This window comes from Ictalurus punctatus, chromosome 21 (assembly GCF_001660625.3).
Source record: "Ictalurus punctatus breed USDA103 chromosome 21, Coco_2.0, whole genome shotgun sequence".
NCBI classification, from domain to species: Eukaryota; Metazoa; Chordata; class Actinopteri; order Siluriformes; family Ictaluridae; genus Ictalurus; species Ictalurus punctatus.
The window spans coordinates 19,778,321-19,795,421 of record NC_030436.2 but is presented as its reverse complement, the minus strand read 5'-3'; the positions used below and the strand labels follow the sequence as shown (position 1 = coordinate 19,795,421).

The 17,101-nt window shown below is 37.8% G+C and overlaps 1 protein-coding gene and 1 long non-coding RNA gene across 3 annotated transcripts; both read right to left on the bottom strand.

Moving 5' to 3' along the window:
* Window positions 1-2,150: 2,150 nt before the first annotated feature.
* LOC128628902 (uncharacterized) lies at window positions 2,151-5,418 on the bottom strand. Its single transcript, XR_008393143.1, has 6 exons — window positions 5,126-5,418; window positions 4,525-4,980; window positions 4,340-4,393; window positions 4,192-4,242; window positions 2,874-3,011; window positions 2,151-2,531 (listed from the first exon to the last, which is right to left on the bottom strand). It is a non-coding gene; the product is annotated as an uncharacterized LOC128628902 (long non-coding RNA).
* A 5,365-nt stretch (window positions 5,419-10,783) lies between these two features.
* On the bottom strand, window positions 10,784-15,844 carry LOC108254727 (uncharacterized). 2 transcript variants are annotated; one of them, XM_053673927.1, is made up of 11 exons: window positions 15,538-15,844; window positions 15,364-15,453; window positions 15,217-15,270; window positions 14,942-14,995; window positions 14,331-14,414; window positions 14,230-14,248; window positions 14,092-14,126; window positions 13,940-13,971; window positions 13,756-13,822; window positions 12,533-12,573; window positions 10,784-12,301 (listed from the first exon to the last, which is right to left on the bottom strand). In XM_053673927.1, the coding sequence occupies exons 1-11, from the start codon at window positions 15,560-15,562 to the stop codon at window positions 12,215-12,217; spliced, it is 588 nt and encodes a 195-aa protein (XP_053529902.1). In that variant the 5' UTR covers window positions 15,563-15,844; the 3' UTR covers window positions 10,784-12,214. The 2 variants fall into 2 exon arrangements, with proteins under 2 accessions (XP_053529902.1, XP_053529903.1); XM_053673928.1 differs by having other exon boundaries at window positions 14,092-14,123.
* Between the last annotated feature and the right edge of the window lie 1,257 nt (window positions 15,845-17,101).

Here is a 17,101-nt window from a genome sequence, read left to right as displayed (position 1 = left end):
TTCAGTCTGTTCTGAACTCTGAGTCAAAATACATAGGGGCTGACCTTAATGGCCATGTCGGACAAAAAGCTACCACATATCAGACGGTGCATGGAAGCAGAGGCTTCGGCAGCAAAAATGCACAAGGAGAGGACATTTTAAACTTCGCATCAACCTCCAACCTTGCAATAGTCAACACCTTTTTCTCGAAGCCACAAGAACACTTAATTACCTATACGAGTGGTGGAAACTGTACGCAGGTGGATTACCTCCTCGCAGACCGAAGTCTCCTCAAGACATTCAGGGACTGCAAGGTTATCCCCGGAGAACCTTTGACTTCTCAACATCGCCTCCTTGTCGCTGACTTGACACCGAGACCAGTGAAAGTAAGAATTGAAAACGTTGCGGAAATTCGCTGGTATAAGCTAGATCGAGTTGAAGGGCATAGATGTGTGTACAGTTAACCGACTACCTAAACAAAGATCACACAAAACACTCAGCCAACACCATGTGGGATGAATTTCATAAGTACTGTAACCAAAAGGCAACAGAATATCTGGGTGTATCCAGAGGTGTAGACAGAGACGGTAAAGACCCTACATGGTGGAAAGCAGAAGTTCAGCAAAAACTACAGACAAAAAAATCTCACTTCAAGCTCTGGCAACAAACAAGCAGTGAGGAGGACTGTATCTCTTATCGCACCGCAAAAAAAGATGTGAGACGCGCAGTAGCACAGGCAAGGGCCATTACTAAGGAAGATCTATATGCTAAGTTGGAAGACGCACCTAATGATAAGCAACTCTTTAAAGTCGCAAAACAGAGACACCCAGGATACAAAAACCATCAAGTACATCAGAGACGCTCAAGGACACCTATTAACATCTAACGATGACATAAAGCAGAGATGGAAAGAGTATTATTCAGAACTACTCAACCAAACATACCCATGTGAACCACCTCAAGAACAAGCACCTGAGGAAGGTCCTTGGCCAATAATCACACTAGATGAGGTTAAATCAGCAGTACAGAAAATGCCCAATAACAAGGCCACTGGGCCTGATGACATACCGTCAGAGTTGTGGAAGAGGTTAGGAGATCCGGGAGTTTACTTCCTGACGACCTTGTTCATCAAAATTCCTGATGACGGCATTCCAACTGCATGGAGAAAAATCTACCTAGTGCCTTTTTACAAAAACAAAGGTGACCTAAGACTATGTGGGAACTACAGGGCTACAAAACTGATATCACACACTTTTAAAATCAGGGAACGGGTAATAAATAGAAGATTGTTGCATCTAACTAAGGTCACTGAAAACCAATGCGGATTCGTTGCAGAAAAATCAACAGTCGATGCTATACATACGATTCGAATCCTTATGGAAAAGCACAGAGACAACAAGAAAGATCTACACATGGTGTTTATAGATTTAGAAAAAGCTTTCGACCGTGTTCCGAGACCACTAATATGGCAAGCTATACGATCACAAAAAGTGCCCGAATGTCTCATCAATATAGTGGCTGACATGTACGAAGGCGTAACCAGTAAGGTGCGTTGCCCAGCAGGAATCAGCGACTGGTTTGAAGTGAGAGTAGGAGTTCATCAAGGTTCGGCACTCAGCCCCCTACTTTTTAACCTGGTGATGAATTACGTAACGGCGGAGGTGCAACATTCAATACCCTGGGACATTGTCTACACAGACGATATCGTCCTTATCAACGGAGACCCAAGAGAGCTCCAACAACACCTGGAAGAATGGAGAGCTGTGCTGGAAAATGCTGGCCTTAGAATAAGCAGACAGAAGACTGAATATATGCACTGCAACTTTTCAAACAGCAACGAACATGACACAATTTCTCTCCAAAACTCCGCACATAACTCAGTCACCAATTTTAAATACCTCGGTAGCATTCTATCTAGCGATGTCTCTATTGACGCCGATATCACGAGTCGTGTGAATGCAGGGTGGCTGAAATGGAGGAGTTTAACAGGAGCGCTCTGTGACAAAAGAATGCCAGTGCAAATCAAAGGCAAGATTTATAAGTCCACTGTGAGACCTGCTTTAACCTACGGTGCTGAATGCTGGCCACTTAAAAAACAGCAGACAGAAAAGCTACAACGAAAAACAAACTACAACAAAAAAACAACAACAAAGCAAGACCAATAAAATTAATCCACACAGATAGGCTGTATAAGAAGATAAAAGATAAAGAAGCAATACTCGGATGATTTAAAGTGCATCTCTGATTAAATGATTTATTGTGCGTTTCAAATTCAACAGTAAAATAGTTCACCCTGCAGATTTCCTTTAGAAAACACACGGTTCATGATAAAGGCAGACTGTGACAAGCATTCATGAGAATCAAATGAATTGTTAGGAACATTTGTGTTATTTAACAAATAAGAGTTTATTGAGTTCAGACTTTAAACTGAGACAGAAGACAGAAGCTGTTCAGTGTCCATCATTCAGAGGAAGCTGAAAGGAGCTGTGTTTCCTCTGAGAACTGCTGAGAGAAGAGTGTGTACATCACCTCTGTGTAAACCTCATCACCGTCTGCAGGGGGAACAGTTCACACACACATTCAGCTTTGACTTCTTGTAAAAAAAAAAAAAAAAAAACACTGCAGTGCTTTGAAATAAAAAGTATTTTAAAAAAAGATTCATTTACACCAGTAGTTGTTTAATTACATACAGTGCAGATTTATTTCTTTTATTATGATTAAGTGGATTTAATAAATTGTGGTTGGACTTTTCAGTGTAATAATTATTTTTTAATGATTTATTAATACTTCATAAAGCTGATTAGTGTTCACCTGTAAATCTGTTGAGACCTAACATCACAGAGCCAATCAGCAGATTGGACTTTTCCAGCTTGGTAAGAAAGTGATAAATGTACCCTGATCACGGTGGGTCGTGTTCAATTTACATCTGCTGAAGATAATCCACACAGATATACACACGCAGAGACAGAAGCTCATCAGTCCAGCCAGTAAAACACACACACCGGTGACTAACAGTACGGTAGGCAGCGATCCTGAATAAAATGAAAACAGTCTCTGTTAATATTTGATAAGATATTGGATCATGAGATCATTAACAGTTCCTGACTGTTGGACGGGGCTCTTATAGTAAAATACTGAGAGACGAGGTGGTGTGATGAAGTGCAGTTACTGTTAACACTCCGACGTTCCCCCAAGTGACCACAGCAACGTGCCAGCAATTACAATATTTATTTATTAATGACGGACAGCTAGTATTTTTTTCCATTTCTAGTTCCAGTTAGTGTTGTGGAATGTCTGCAAAACAGAAACTTTCTGAATGTTTTATATTACGAACTTTTGGTTCCTGTAGAGTGCAGTCAGTCAGGTCCTCTGGGTGTTTTAAGAAGTTGTTTTTTTGCAGTTGTAGGAACATTAACACTAACGTTGCCATAATGTGAGAAGCATCCAAGGAAAATTATAAGGCCAAACTTTACGACACATCTTCCTGAACATTCTTTTTGTAATGTTACAGTTCATCTTGTTGCATACATAATTAAACATTCGTATGTGTTCTGTTAGCTGGGTAAATCCCTGATTCCTCCAAATATCACAGAACAACACAGGGTATCTTGGTTTGAACGAACATTTCAGAACCGTTAGCAATCAACAAAATGTTAAGTTCACAAATGATGATGATAAATACAATGCCGGTTCGTAGATGTGATATTAATGATATATCAGAATGATGAACTTTTAGGAGAATCCTGCTGTTGGTAAAAAAAAAAACAAGAACAACAACAACAACAAAACAACAACCTCATAAATACCATGATGATAATTAAGCTGCACACTATAGTTCACTATACTGCAGCATAGAAGTTTTTCTTATAAACTGTATGTTATATAAGTTGGGGGAGGGGGGGGGGGGGGGGGTTGGGGTGAAATAATCTGCTGAAGGAACAGGAGGTTATTTATAATCCAAACAAAGTTATATCATATTGATATTTTTCTAAGTGGGATTAATTAATATATAATTAATATATAATTAAGATAAATCCATGAATGGACATTCTCATAGTAAAACTGCACAAAGTTCACTCCAGCAATATACACTACAGCATATAACAAGTCGAATGCATTAACTGTTACAGCAGGAACTGTTTTAAAGGTGTGTGTCTGGTGTTTTAAAGTCTTTCTAGTTTCATAGTAAGACCTACTACACAGTAAACTTACGAGTCGCTGTGTGTCTTGTGGTGATCAGAGGAGTTGAAAAAACTGGAGAAGCTTAAAACAAATACACAACATATAATAAAGGACATAATAAATACAAGTGTTATTATTTAAAAGGACTAAACAGTGGTGGATGAAGGAATAAACTGACCTGCTGTAGATTCCTCCGTAGCTGTGGATGGTGGCGTCGTTACCAGACTCAAATCTGATGCACACAAATATTTACATAAACTACACACACTGATTTTTTTTTGTGTTCCTACAGTACAACAATGAACAAAGTAAAATGAACACCACGAAATTCTAATGTAATGTAATTAAAACTGAGTCACTAACCTGCACTGGGTTTCTCTTCAGGAGTGGATGTCTGAGTCGTTGTTGTTGTTGTAAAGAAATCTGACAAAAGATGAAGTGAAAATGAGTTCAAATTATTCAAAGGTATAAAGTAATGGAATACATAATTTGTTTATTATAACTTACGCATCATGTTGTGTTTATCACTCATTAGAGAGCGAACAGTCGGGTCAGAGATCAGTGAATAATCACAGCTCACTTCACGACTCTTTACTGACTGCAGACGATTAAACACAGCGTCTCTCTGTGCTGTAAAAATACAAACCTTCACAGATTTTCCGTTTTGAGATCTTTGGATTAGGAAAAGCTGAGGATTTTCTCCAGTGTAGAGATTACAGCTAAAATCAGCAGTTACTGACTCTGACCCTGATATTTCACACACAAATCTCAATTCATCAAACTGACCATCATGACTGACGCTTAGTCTCGGTTTCTGATCTGCAGAGGAATAAATAAAATCAATCAATTAATAAATTACACCAAAAATAGCATTAAGGAACATGAATGTAATTTTATGATTCATGAAGATATTAATACACAGAATGCACATATATTATAAAGATACATGTAATGTAGAGCTTACACCGCACTGTGACTGGAGCTGGGAGAGAGTGAGGAGAAGGAGTACGAACAGAGTTATCCAAAGCGTAGTAACAAGTAATATGAAGTGTTCCAGGAGAACTTCGTCCTGTCCACCAGATCAGTTCAGAACCAGAGACTGAGAGCTGACATGATGGAGAGAGTTTTAGATTTGTGTTGTCTCTCTCTGGGTAGAACTGACACTGAGACACTTTAACATTGTCTGGAACATGACAGTGAATCTGCACTGATCCTCTCTCTGTGAGAACTTCAGGAGACACGGACAGACGGGGCTGAGGAACATCTACAACCACACACACACACACAAATCACACACAGTCCAGGACAATGTCAATCACTGACTTCTGAATGAACGGACAACCTGCTTTCTGTTGTAACTCTTTCCATTCTGTACGTGTAAACACACAAGCGGATTTTAACTCAGTGTAAATGTCAAATCTAGAACAGCATCACATAAACACAGTGTTGTTAGTGAATCTCTCTTTGTGTATACCAGCATCTAATATACCTGTCTAAATCTGAACATTTTTAAAAACTCTAAAGTAACACATTAAATTGTAATATGTTTATTTTAACCTTCATATTTGTGAGATTGGAAACTAAACTGTTGATATCTTCTTCAGTGATGAAAATAAATACATGAATATTAATAGGGATTTTTTTTAAAATAAAGAAATATGTAAAATAATGCATATTACACATTAAACTTCAGTTATAAAAAAAAATGTAACAGAACTAAACAGCAGTAAATAAAATAAAATGAACTCACATGCAGTGGATTTCTCAGTAGTGATGGACGGCTGTGTTGGTGTAGGAAAGAAACCTGATGAAAAACACGTAAATAAGTTTAAACATAAAAGTTAGTAAGGTAATTAAAAAAACTTCTGTCATTTGATTAAATGTAACTTACGCATCATGTTGTATTTATCACTCATTAGAGAGCGAGCAGTCGGGTCAGCGATCAGTGAATAATCACAGCTCACTTCACGACTCTTTACTGACTGCAGACGATTAAACACAGCGTCTCTCTGTGCTGTAAAACTACAATCCTTCACAGATTTTCCCTTTTGAGATCTTTGGATTAGGAAAAGCTGAGGATTTTCTCCAGTGTAGAGATTACAGCTAAAATCAGCAGTTACTGACTCTGACCCTGATATTTCACACACAAATCTGAATACATCAAACTGACCATCATGACTGACGCTTAGTCTCGGTTTCTGATCTGCAGAGGAATAAATAAAAGATATAAATAAATAAATAGCACTATAATGGATGTGTAGAAAAGAGGTATTAACTGTTACAGACGTTCATGTTGTGGTAATAAATTCAAGTGTGAATTAGAAACATGATTAAAGCAGACAGTAATAGACATCAAATGTAATGTAGAGCTTACACCGCACTGAGACTGGAGCTGGGAGAGAGTGAGGAGAAGGAATACGAACAGAGTTATCCACAGTGTAGTAACAAGTAATATGAAGTGTTCCAGGAGACCTTCGTCCTGTCCACCTGATCAGTTCAGAACCAGTGACTGAGAGCTGACATGATGGAGAGAGTTTTAGATTTGTGTTGTCTCTCTCTGGGTAGAACTGACACCGAGACACTTTAACATTGTCTGGAACATGACAGTGAATCTGCACTGATCCTCTCTCTGTGAGAACTTCAGGAGACACGGACAGACGGGGCTGAGGAACATCTACAACTACACACACACACACACACACACACACACACACACACACACACACACACACACACACACACACACACACACACAGTCCACTTAATACACACACTGAACATCAAACTGAACATGCAGAAGTATCTCTCAAAATCTCTAGAATTATTTGTAAACATCTATTAGAACAAATCACTGAACTCACAGCACCACAATAACGACTCACATTGAGAGTTAATGTCCAGAATCAGATGGAAGAAGAACAGGAGGACGAGCAGCGCCATTTCACAGCTCCTGGATGAAGTGAAGGCATCGAGACACTCGTTTCAAGAGTAATAAAATCAGGAAGCAGGTCATTTAAGCCACAGGAAAACCACGTAGTCTAGTGTTTAACAGAACGCTCAGCTCTCCACACTGCTCAAGTGCACACACTCACTTCTGAGCAGTTTACACATAACTGAAAAAAGAGCTTCAATGTGTTTGTTTAGTTCTATACACAACACTGTAATTACTCTAACTTATAACAATTTCTGTCTTGTTGTGTATTGTGATTCTGTCTTAATGACTTTCACCTCCAGTCTCCCTTCATAAATATGTTTAATATCAGAACTTATTTGATCAAACTGTGTAGTTAATACACACTGTATGCAGTGTCACACTGAAATATCTGGACTTTTGAAAACAAGAGGAAATGCTGCTATTAGAATATTTAATAGCTGTCAAATGACTAAAATTAGTTTAACACGAGTCTAAAGAAATGCACACGATGTTAAAAAAACCGAACAAGTGAATTTTAGAAATATCTTGAATAAAGTCAAATTTATTCACATTTTCTTTTTATGAAATTACAGGAAACCAAATATAAGATTATTAAAGCTATTTTTGGATTTTCGTCTTTGTCATATCACAGCAAACCAGTGACTACATTTCCCATCCTGCACTGCGGCCTACAAACATGGCCGCCATGGACTGCAATTCCCAGAACACTCATTCATTCTAATCACGCACACCTGCATCCGATCTCACACACAATCACACCACCTTTAAAAGGACTTTCTAGGCATTCACTCTTTGAGAAGAATTAGTGTTATCACTGTATCAAGCGTCTATACCCTCGTCTCGTCTCGTCTCGTCTCGTCTCGTCTCGTCTCTTCTCGTCTCTTCTCGTCTCGTCTCTAGCCTATACCTATACCTATTTGTAGATCATCTCACCCATTGGCTGTTTTTTCGACTACGCTATTGTCGCATGATTTGGATTTGTCTGCCTGCCTCTCTTTATTAAAAGTCTTTATCTGCACTTGCGTCCTAACCTTCATTACAAGGATTATGTGACCGTCTTCCTTTGGCAGATAATTTGTCTTTTTTCTCGATCTTTTTTTAAATGAACAAAATGGTCTGACAACAGAAAATTTGAATATTGAAATTAGTGAAAAAAAGTCTAGAACCAGGTTTGTTTTATTGTAATGATAAATTTGACTGTATTCAAGATCATTCCCACTTGCCAAGATGTCATTAGCGTGATCTATTTGCGTGTACATCTCTCTTTAGTGTTAGTACATGAAATAAAACTGGGGGAAATGCAGACAGGTTCTTTATAAACATCATTATTCATTTATCCTGTGTTTCAGATAGCAAAGCTTTTATTATGCTGGATTATTTTGTAAAATGCGCTGGTTCATGCGTGTAATCAGACCGATGCTTTGTAATAAAGGAAACATCAGCTAAGTTTAAACCTTGACATCTTGAACTTATAGAAGTGCATTTAGTGATCATTTTTTATAAATGCACAATCGGACATATCTGAGACGCATCACTACAACAGCTTCACATTAAGCACTAAGTGGAACAATATGAAACATCTCGATATTAAATGCTTAGCAATGTTTTTTTCTTAATATCTGGAGAAAGATCATTTTCGATCAGAAGAAAAACCCAAAACGGTCCACCTGTCACGATTCCCCCTTGAGACAGCGCTGCAGGTTGCAGCGTGCTCGGAAAGCCGGAGCGCGAGCGCGTGTGCACGGGCGTGGACGAGCTAGGTGCGCGAGCGCTCAGCGAACACATGCTTTTCGATTGTTTGATGACTGGGAATTTGTTTTCTGTGGACACGTGTGTTTGTTTTGACTATGTTCTGTCTCCGCCCCCGTTTAGTCATTGGTTGTTGTCCGAAGGTGTGTCTACATTGGTTTCAGCTATCTGTATTTACCCTTGATTACATTTGTGATATAAACCCCTCGTTCCCTGGACACTTTGCGCAGTATTGAGTATAGTGCTTTACCTAGTTATATATAGCGTCATGGTCCATACCGTGTTTCTCGTGTCGATTCCCACCTAGCCCAGTTTATACCTGGTTGCAAATCTCCCAGCCCATTGCCTGTTTTTGACTACGTCTCTGTGTCACGTTTTGAATTTGTCTGCCTGCCTCCTTAATAAAAGGTCTTTATCTGCATTTGCATCCGCACTCAACTCCCTTACGTCTCGGGACGTTACACCACCTGAAAACTCCACAGTGTCTCATGTCTAATGTAGTGAGGTGTGCCGTGATTAATACGTCATCCCTATTAACTACGTGGCCAATGGGCTCTCTCCCCACCACAGTATATAAGTTGTTTATGCCTCATGGAATGCGTCTTGGTCGAAACCCCGCCTCTTCCTTTCGTTGCTACTGACTACAGAGTGTGACGTTGGGCTACCGAGACTGTGTGCATGGGTGGTGTGCCGTCAAGGCTCCCATCGGTGTAGCATGGCAGTTTAACGGAGCCCCGGTCGGAGCGCCAGCTGGCTGAGTGAGGTGTGGTCGTTTCGGTATAGCTCCTCCCCCTCACTTGCGGGGCCACGTTGCTGCTTTGTTTTGCTTTGCTTTGCTTTATTTTTGCTTTATTTTTGCTTTGCTTTGCTTTATTTTGCTTTATTTGTGTTGGTAACTGTCACTCAGATCAGTTTTTTTTCCAGTTCAGCTGTGTTGTAACAGTCTTTATCAACTGTGCTGTACTGCTATGTGGTAGGTTTTGGTCAGTCTTGGTAAACTTGCTACCTGTAATCAGTTTGAGCTCGGGGTTATCTGATTTTTGTGACAGTAAGTTTTGTCTTTTGTTTTTATTATTATTTTTTTGTTTGCCTGCTTTGAGCATATTGGAATTGATTTTTTTTTTCTTGTGTTTTTGTTTTCTCCTTGTAGGAGCTGAGTGCTTCCTGAGGCTGGGGGGAGTTCTTTGCTGCACTTTAGGCTTTATTTAACTAAGGGTTGTTGTTATTATTATTATTATTATTATTATTATTATTATTATTATTATTATTATTGCTGTGTTTATTTGCAGTGAATTTTGTGGGTATGGTTCTGATTGGTGGGGTTCTTTTCCCTTTTGTAGAGCTGGTGCTGTGGTACTAGCCTGCCCTTCATATAGGAGGCCTCAGTTCTCCTATGATTGTTAATTTCTTCTTGTGACTGTTTTATTTGACCAATGCCTGACTGTGTTGGTTGCTGGGTTTTTTTGTTTGTTTGTTTGTTTGTTTTTTAATTCTTGGCCAGTCTTTAACTTCAAAATAAAATATTTTTGTATGGAAACCCATGCCTCTTGCCTGTTCTAAGTGGAACGTGTTTGTTAGGGTTGTTTCCCCCGTTTTCTCGGGGTGGCGTAGTTGCTACAAACGAGCCACTTGCTACATACATATAAATATGTATGAATGCTTCATATATGAAAACAAACCTTGACAAAGAGAAAATAAGGAGGACAGACCGTACCATTTCTCATACAGAGTGAGACCACAGACGAGACAGAGATCTTTCTCGCACCAGCTCACAGGAAAACCACGGCTTACCATAAAATACACTTGTCATTTCAGCTCAGTTTTTTTACTTTATGTCTTGAGCACATGAGGTATAAATATCCACCACCATCACCTCAACACCCTCACAGTCCTGTGAGAACAAAACGTTTGTATTTTTTATAGACCAGTACAGAAAGCTGACCTTCAGCAAGATGTTTATTACATTATAGATGAACAAATCTGCAAAATCACAAATACATCAATTAATAAAAATCATTTATACAATGTGCAGTTCACAAAGAGGCAAAACTGTAGCGACTACATCAATACGTTAACCATGAGTAAAGAATAAACACTCTGTGTTGTGCTGTTTTGGGAAAATAATCAACAACAGGTTGGTGAGATGAAGCCGACTTACAGTTACTAAGCCAACTTTGAATCTTTTTGTCTAACAGCGCGTCCGCAAGTGTTTTATTCCTCTTACAAAATGGAACTTATTAAAAATGAGACTTTAAAAAAAAAAAAATCCATTTATAGCTACAGCTTTACTGTTACAAAGCTCTGACACTGGAGACTCCTTCCATAAATCATATATAAACACATCCTTACATAAAACTTCTCCATATCAACAATTAAAACAAAAAAACATCCCAGTGAATGAGCGGTTACTATAGAAACAATAAAGTATTAGAAAAAGTGCTTTAATATAAACCTGTGATGTGCAGGTTATAGAAAACTAGTTCAAAACTTTGCGTCTTTATTATTACAATATAAAAAGTCTCTGACAACTATTTGTCTTTATTTATGAATTATTTTATAACAGCTTTTGGATGCTCTTTCACTGTAATGTATTTTATTTTATCTGTGATATTAAAGGAACATCTGTGAAACATACACTAAATGCCTTGTTGCTTCAAACTACAGTGTTTTGTCTTTACTGCTTTGTTTCACCCTACGGGTGTGCAAACTTTTGCACGGTCACGCATTAGGTATTAAATCGACACCTGGGCGTTCAGTGAAGTCTTTCCTGCCCTCTAGTGGACACATTCCGGTACTGCAGAACAGTTCTGTGGTTCATTTATGTCAAGTCCTAGGCTGTACATGTTTGTTTAGATAGCAGCGGCGTCATTAGGAGAGTTTGTGCGGTTTAAACCTCTGATGTTTTGCGAATATTATTTGTGTTAATATCATCTTGTTCTGGTATTTAAAAGGCCTTCATTTGGAAACCAGCGCGTCGCTTTTTAACGTCATACGGTTTGTTGTTGTTGGTGGGACATCTATTAACTTTGCACCCCAGGAAACGCGCACTGGTCACGTGATCGGCTTAATGCGCATTTTAATGAAACGTTTTATATTTTATATAAATCTAGAGATAGAAGAAGTGACAGCATGCATGAATAAACATCACCTTTAAGTCATTACACCCCTTTACATCACTTTAAGAGATAAGGCCGCAATTTTCACCCCAAACTAGGCTCCATTCAGTGACATTGCAGTTACAAGCCAGCAGAAGTCCAATTCATTTCAAATCCAAAAGCAAGCTATTCAATTAAAGCACATTTTAAGGCATAACAGACATAAGAATAATATTGTAAATAACTATTTACATTCATTAAGGTGTAATATACATCAGTGCATCTGCAGCAGGCTGTACACTGCGTCATTGGTGGTCACGTGTGTGTCAGGGATGGAGCTGTACACATGATACGTGTCGACCTGTTAAAACAAAATAAGATGTCAGCAGTTAGGAGTGTCTTTTAAATAAAAATGTATTGTTGACTTATCAAGTAAAGCGATGCTTTCATGTGTAGTTCTGCTGCTGCAGACAAAGCCTGACTGTGCAGTAGAAATGAAGCCAAGAAAGCCATCAAAGTCTGTAATATGGAAACTCTGACCACAAAACAGTGTAACAGTTTATCCAGTAACTGATAGCAAAACGCTACTCACCACTGTTATCTTAGAATACACTTTTATGTCTCCACTGGTGTCTGAAAATTCACATCGTGTGTAAAGTTTAAAGTGTCTCATAGTGACATGACATTCAGATTATAAAACAGTTTCTTTTGGCTGCATTATGTAGTGGAAAAAATCTTTCCAGTCTAAGTTAAGAAAACTTCACAGACAAAAGGGTTTGTAGAGGCCAAAACATAATCAAACTTTATTGAAACAGTAAAGTGAGACAATCTGCAGAAAGTCCAAATTATGCAAACACGCACATGCCCTTTTATACCTTTCTGCAACAGCGAGCTCATCTTAGACGGGGTTTTACCTTTTCTCATTAGAAACAAACCTTCGATCTCCTTCCCCACAATTAATTATTCATGTCTATATAATATCTTAGATGTGTGGAGCATGAGCAGTTAGTTGCTCTTCTTAAAGAGGTTTTATGAGGACAAGGTTTCCTTTAAAAAAAAAAAAAAAGGTTTAACTCAGAAACTCCCTCTCAATGTCTCAATGAGCTTCTGTCTGCCATCCTACTGTAGCTGATATCTGCCTCCCTTCCTGAGGCCCTATCCTAACAGTTTCAGCGAATGTCTAATGTGAATTTATTGCTGTGCAGAAAGGTACAGGAGGATTAACTAATACTGATTATTAGATTATGCTTCTAAGTAATAATTCTAAATGTTAGTTACACATATTGATTACACTTCATCAGAATATTCTATAATTACAACCTTTACTGGACTAGATTTATTTATTTATTTTATTTGAAGAGGGAGAAAACCCCTAAATATGTTTTGATGCTATAAAACTGTCTTAAATACAACAATTATCCATCATCTGGAAAAATGAATGGATTGTGTTTAATAATACCTGAGTACTGAATGATCCTGTTACGTGTTTCACCTTCATTTGTTCAGTGGATTTAAAGAGTTCCTTCACCTCGACTCTTAGTGGGGGTTTGACACTTTCCCTGAGCATTTCTGCAAGCTGTTTAATATTATATCCAGTGTCTGAGTTCCACTTCGGTCTTTGTTTACAGGTTTGATTAGCCTGCACGGTTCAGATCTCCTTATAGATTATCCACAGGGTAAGTCACTGGATGTTTGGGGTAGTTTTTACCCAATTTCTTTCTACTCTTTACCTCTTAGTGCATGTGTTGTGTGTTTATTGTAAAGCACGATTAAGTAAGTGATGTTATGTGTGTGAGTTTGTACTGTATAATTTACCTAAAGGCAGGGACGGTAAGGGTACTGAGCTGATCACAGAATAAGTTCCAGCAGTTTCTGAGCCGGACTAAACATCAGGAAAAAAGTCTGTTAGACTTTCTTATTCTTCAGTCCTTAACATTACATTAACTGGAACTGATAGTGAGTTACAATTTATTATTCATAAGACAGAAATGCTACTTACATTATTCATATTGAGCACGGACATCATGACTCCTGGAAAAAACAAAAAACAATACTTTTAAATCTACTTAAACTCAGTGGACGTGTGCTTAGTTAAATTGTCGTTTATGGCTTTTGGACTTTTCCAGCTTGGTAAGAAAGTGATAAATGTACCCTGATCACGGTGGGTCGTGTTCAATTTACATCTGCTGAAGATAATCCACACAGATATACACGGCTATTAGATGCTTAGATGTGATAAAATCAGGATTTAATAATACGCAGTTCAGCTGAACACAATAAATTTCTAACCTCTCAGTCTTCTGCTTGTCTAAGAAACAAAAACACTTTCAGTCATGTCATAATTATCAACACCATCAAGATTTTGCTAAAAGATGAAGTTAAAGACTCACTGATACACACGCAGAGACAGAAGCCCATCAGTCCAGCCAGTAAAACACACACACCGGTGACTGACAGTACGGTAGGCAGCGATCCTGAATAAAATGAAAACAGTCTCTGTTAATATTTGATAAGATATTGGATCATGAGATCATTAACAGTTCCTGACTGTTTCCTGAATGTTCTTTGCTGCAACATTTTCAGCTGTAGGAACATTAACACTGTCGTCGCCATAGTGTTGGAACAAAATGTGAGAAGCGTTCTAGGAAAATTATAATGCTACATGTCTTTCTGAACATTATTTTTGTAATGCTACATAAAGAATGTCGTATGTGTTCTGTTAGCTGGGAAAAACCCTGTGTGAACAATAAAGAACATGTCAGAACAGTTAGCAATCAAGACAGTGTTATGTTTACAAATGATATGAGAATAAATACAATGCAGGTGATATTGATATTAATGATACATCAGAATGATGTACCTTTAGGACGATCCCGCTGGTTGGTTAACAATAAAAAGACACCTCAAATGTTATTGCGTTACTTACACCAAATCAAATGACCAAAGTAAAATGAACATCACACAATTCTAACATAATGCACATTAAACTTGAATGACTGACCTGCAGTGGATTTCTGTGTAGTGACGGACTGCTGTGTTGATTCAGAAGAGGAATCTGACATGCAAAGGGGTTAAAATGCTTTAAAAATATAAAGTAATGAAAATACAATTGATTTAATATAAATGTAAATTATAAGCAGACATTAATACACATTATATTACATACACATTACACACACATCTTAAAATGTGTAACACAATGCAGATTAAACTTCAGTTATAAAAAAAAAAGTGTAACAGAACTAAACAGCAGTAAATAAAATAAAATGAACTCACATGCAGTGGATTTCTCAGTAGTGATGGACGGCTGTGTTGGTGTAGGAAAGAAACCTGATGGAAAACACGTAAATAAGTTCACACACAATTCAAATTTATAAAAGTAATTCAATTAAACATTAAGTCATGTGATTAAATGTAACTTACGTGTCATGTTGTATTTATCACTTGTTATTGTTGTTATTATTGTTGTTGCTGTTGTTGTTGTTGTTGTTGATAATGTTGGTGTAAAGAAATCTGACAAAAGATTAAATGAAAATGAGTTAAAATTATTCAAAGGTATAAAGTAATGGAATACATAATTTGTTTATTATAACTTACGCATCATGTTGTATTTATCACTCATTAGAGAGCGAGCAGTCGGGTCAGAGATCAGTGAATAATCACAGCTCACTTCACGACTCTTTACTGACTGCAGACGATTAAACACAGCGTCTCTCTGTGCTTTAAATCTACAAACCTTCCCAGAGTTTCCCTTTTGAGATGTTCGGTTTAGGAAAAGCTGAGGATTTTCTCCAGTGTAGAGATTACAGCTAAAATCAGCAGTTACTGACTCTGACCCTGATATTTCACACACAAATCTGAATACATCAAACTGACCATCATCACTGACGCTTAGTCTCGGTTTCTCATCTGCAGAGGAATAAATAAAAGATATAAATAAATAAATAGCACTATAATGGATGTGTAGAAAAGAGGTATTAACTGTTACAGACGTTCATGTTGTGGTAATAAATTCAAGTGTGAATTAGAAACATGATTAAAGCAGACAGTAATAGACATCAAATGTAATGTAGAGCTTACTCAGCACTGTGACTGGAGCTGGGAGAGAGTGAGGAGAAGGAATACGAACAGAGTTATCCACAGTGTAGAAACAAGTAATATGAAGTGTTCCAGGAGAACTTCGTCCTGTCCACCTGATCAGTTCAGAACCAGTGACTGAGAGCTGACATGATGGAGAGAGTTTTAGATTTGTGTTGTCTCTCTCTGGGTAGAACTGACACCGAGACACTTTAACATTGTCTGGAACATGACAGTGAATCTGCACTGATCCTCTCTCTGTGAGAACTTCAGGAGACACGGACAGCCGGGGCTGAGGAACATCTACAACCACACACACACACACACACACATTCCAGGACAATGTCAATCACTGATTCCTGAATGAAGTGTTGAAACTGATTCCTGTTGAAACTCTTTCCATGTGTGTAAACACACAGGTAGGATTTTAGAAAGCTCAGAGTACATTTGTATTCATATTTGTTTTCCTAAATATCATATCCAGAACAGGATCACACATTCACGTTTGTTTTAAATCTAAAGAAGTAACACATTAAACTGTAACGTGTCTATTTTAATCTCTAGATGTATTTGAGTTTTGGGAATTAAACTGTGATACTTAAAGAAATAAATGAACCAAAAATTGATTCCTCTTTAGTCACTAAATAAACTACACACATAAAATATATTGTGAAAAAAAGCGATATGTAATATAAAATAAACACATCTTACATGTGTAACACAATGCAGATTAAACTTCAGTTATAAAAAAAAGTGTAACAGAACTAAACAGCAGTAAATAAAATAAAATGAACTCACATGCAGTGGATTTCTCAGTAGTGATGGACGGCTGTGTTGGTGTAGGAAAGAAACCTGATGAAAAACACGTAAATAAGTTTAAACATAAAAGTTAGTAACGTAAGTAAAAAAAACTTCTGTCATTTGATTAAATGTAACTTACGCATCATGTTGTGTTTATCACTCATTAGAGAGCGGGCAGTCGGGTCAGAGATCAGTGAATAATCACAGCTCACTTCACGACTCTTTACTGACTGCAGACGATTAAACACAGCGTCTCTCTGTGCTGTAAAACTACAAACCTTCA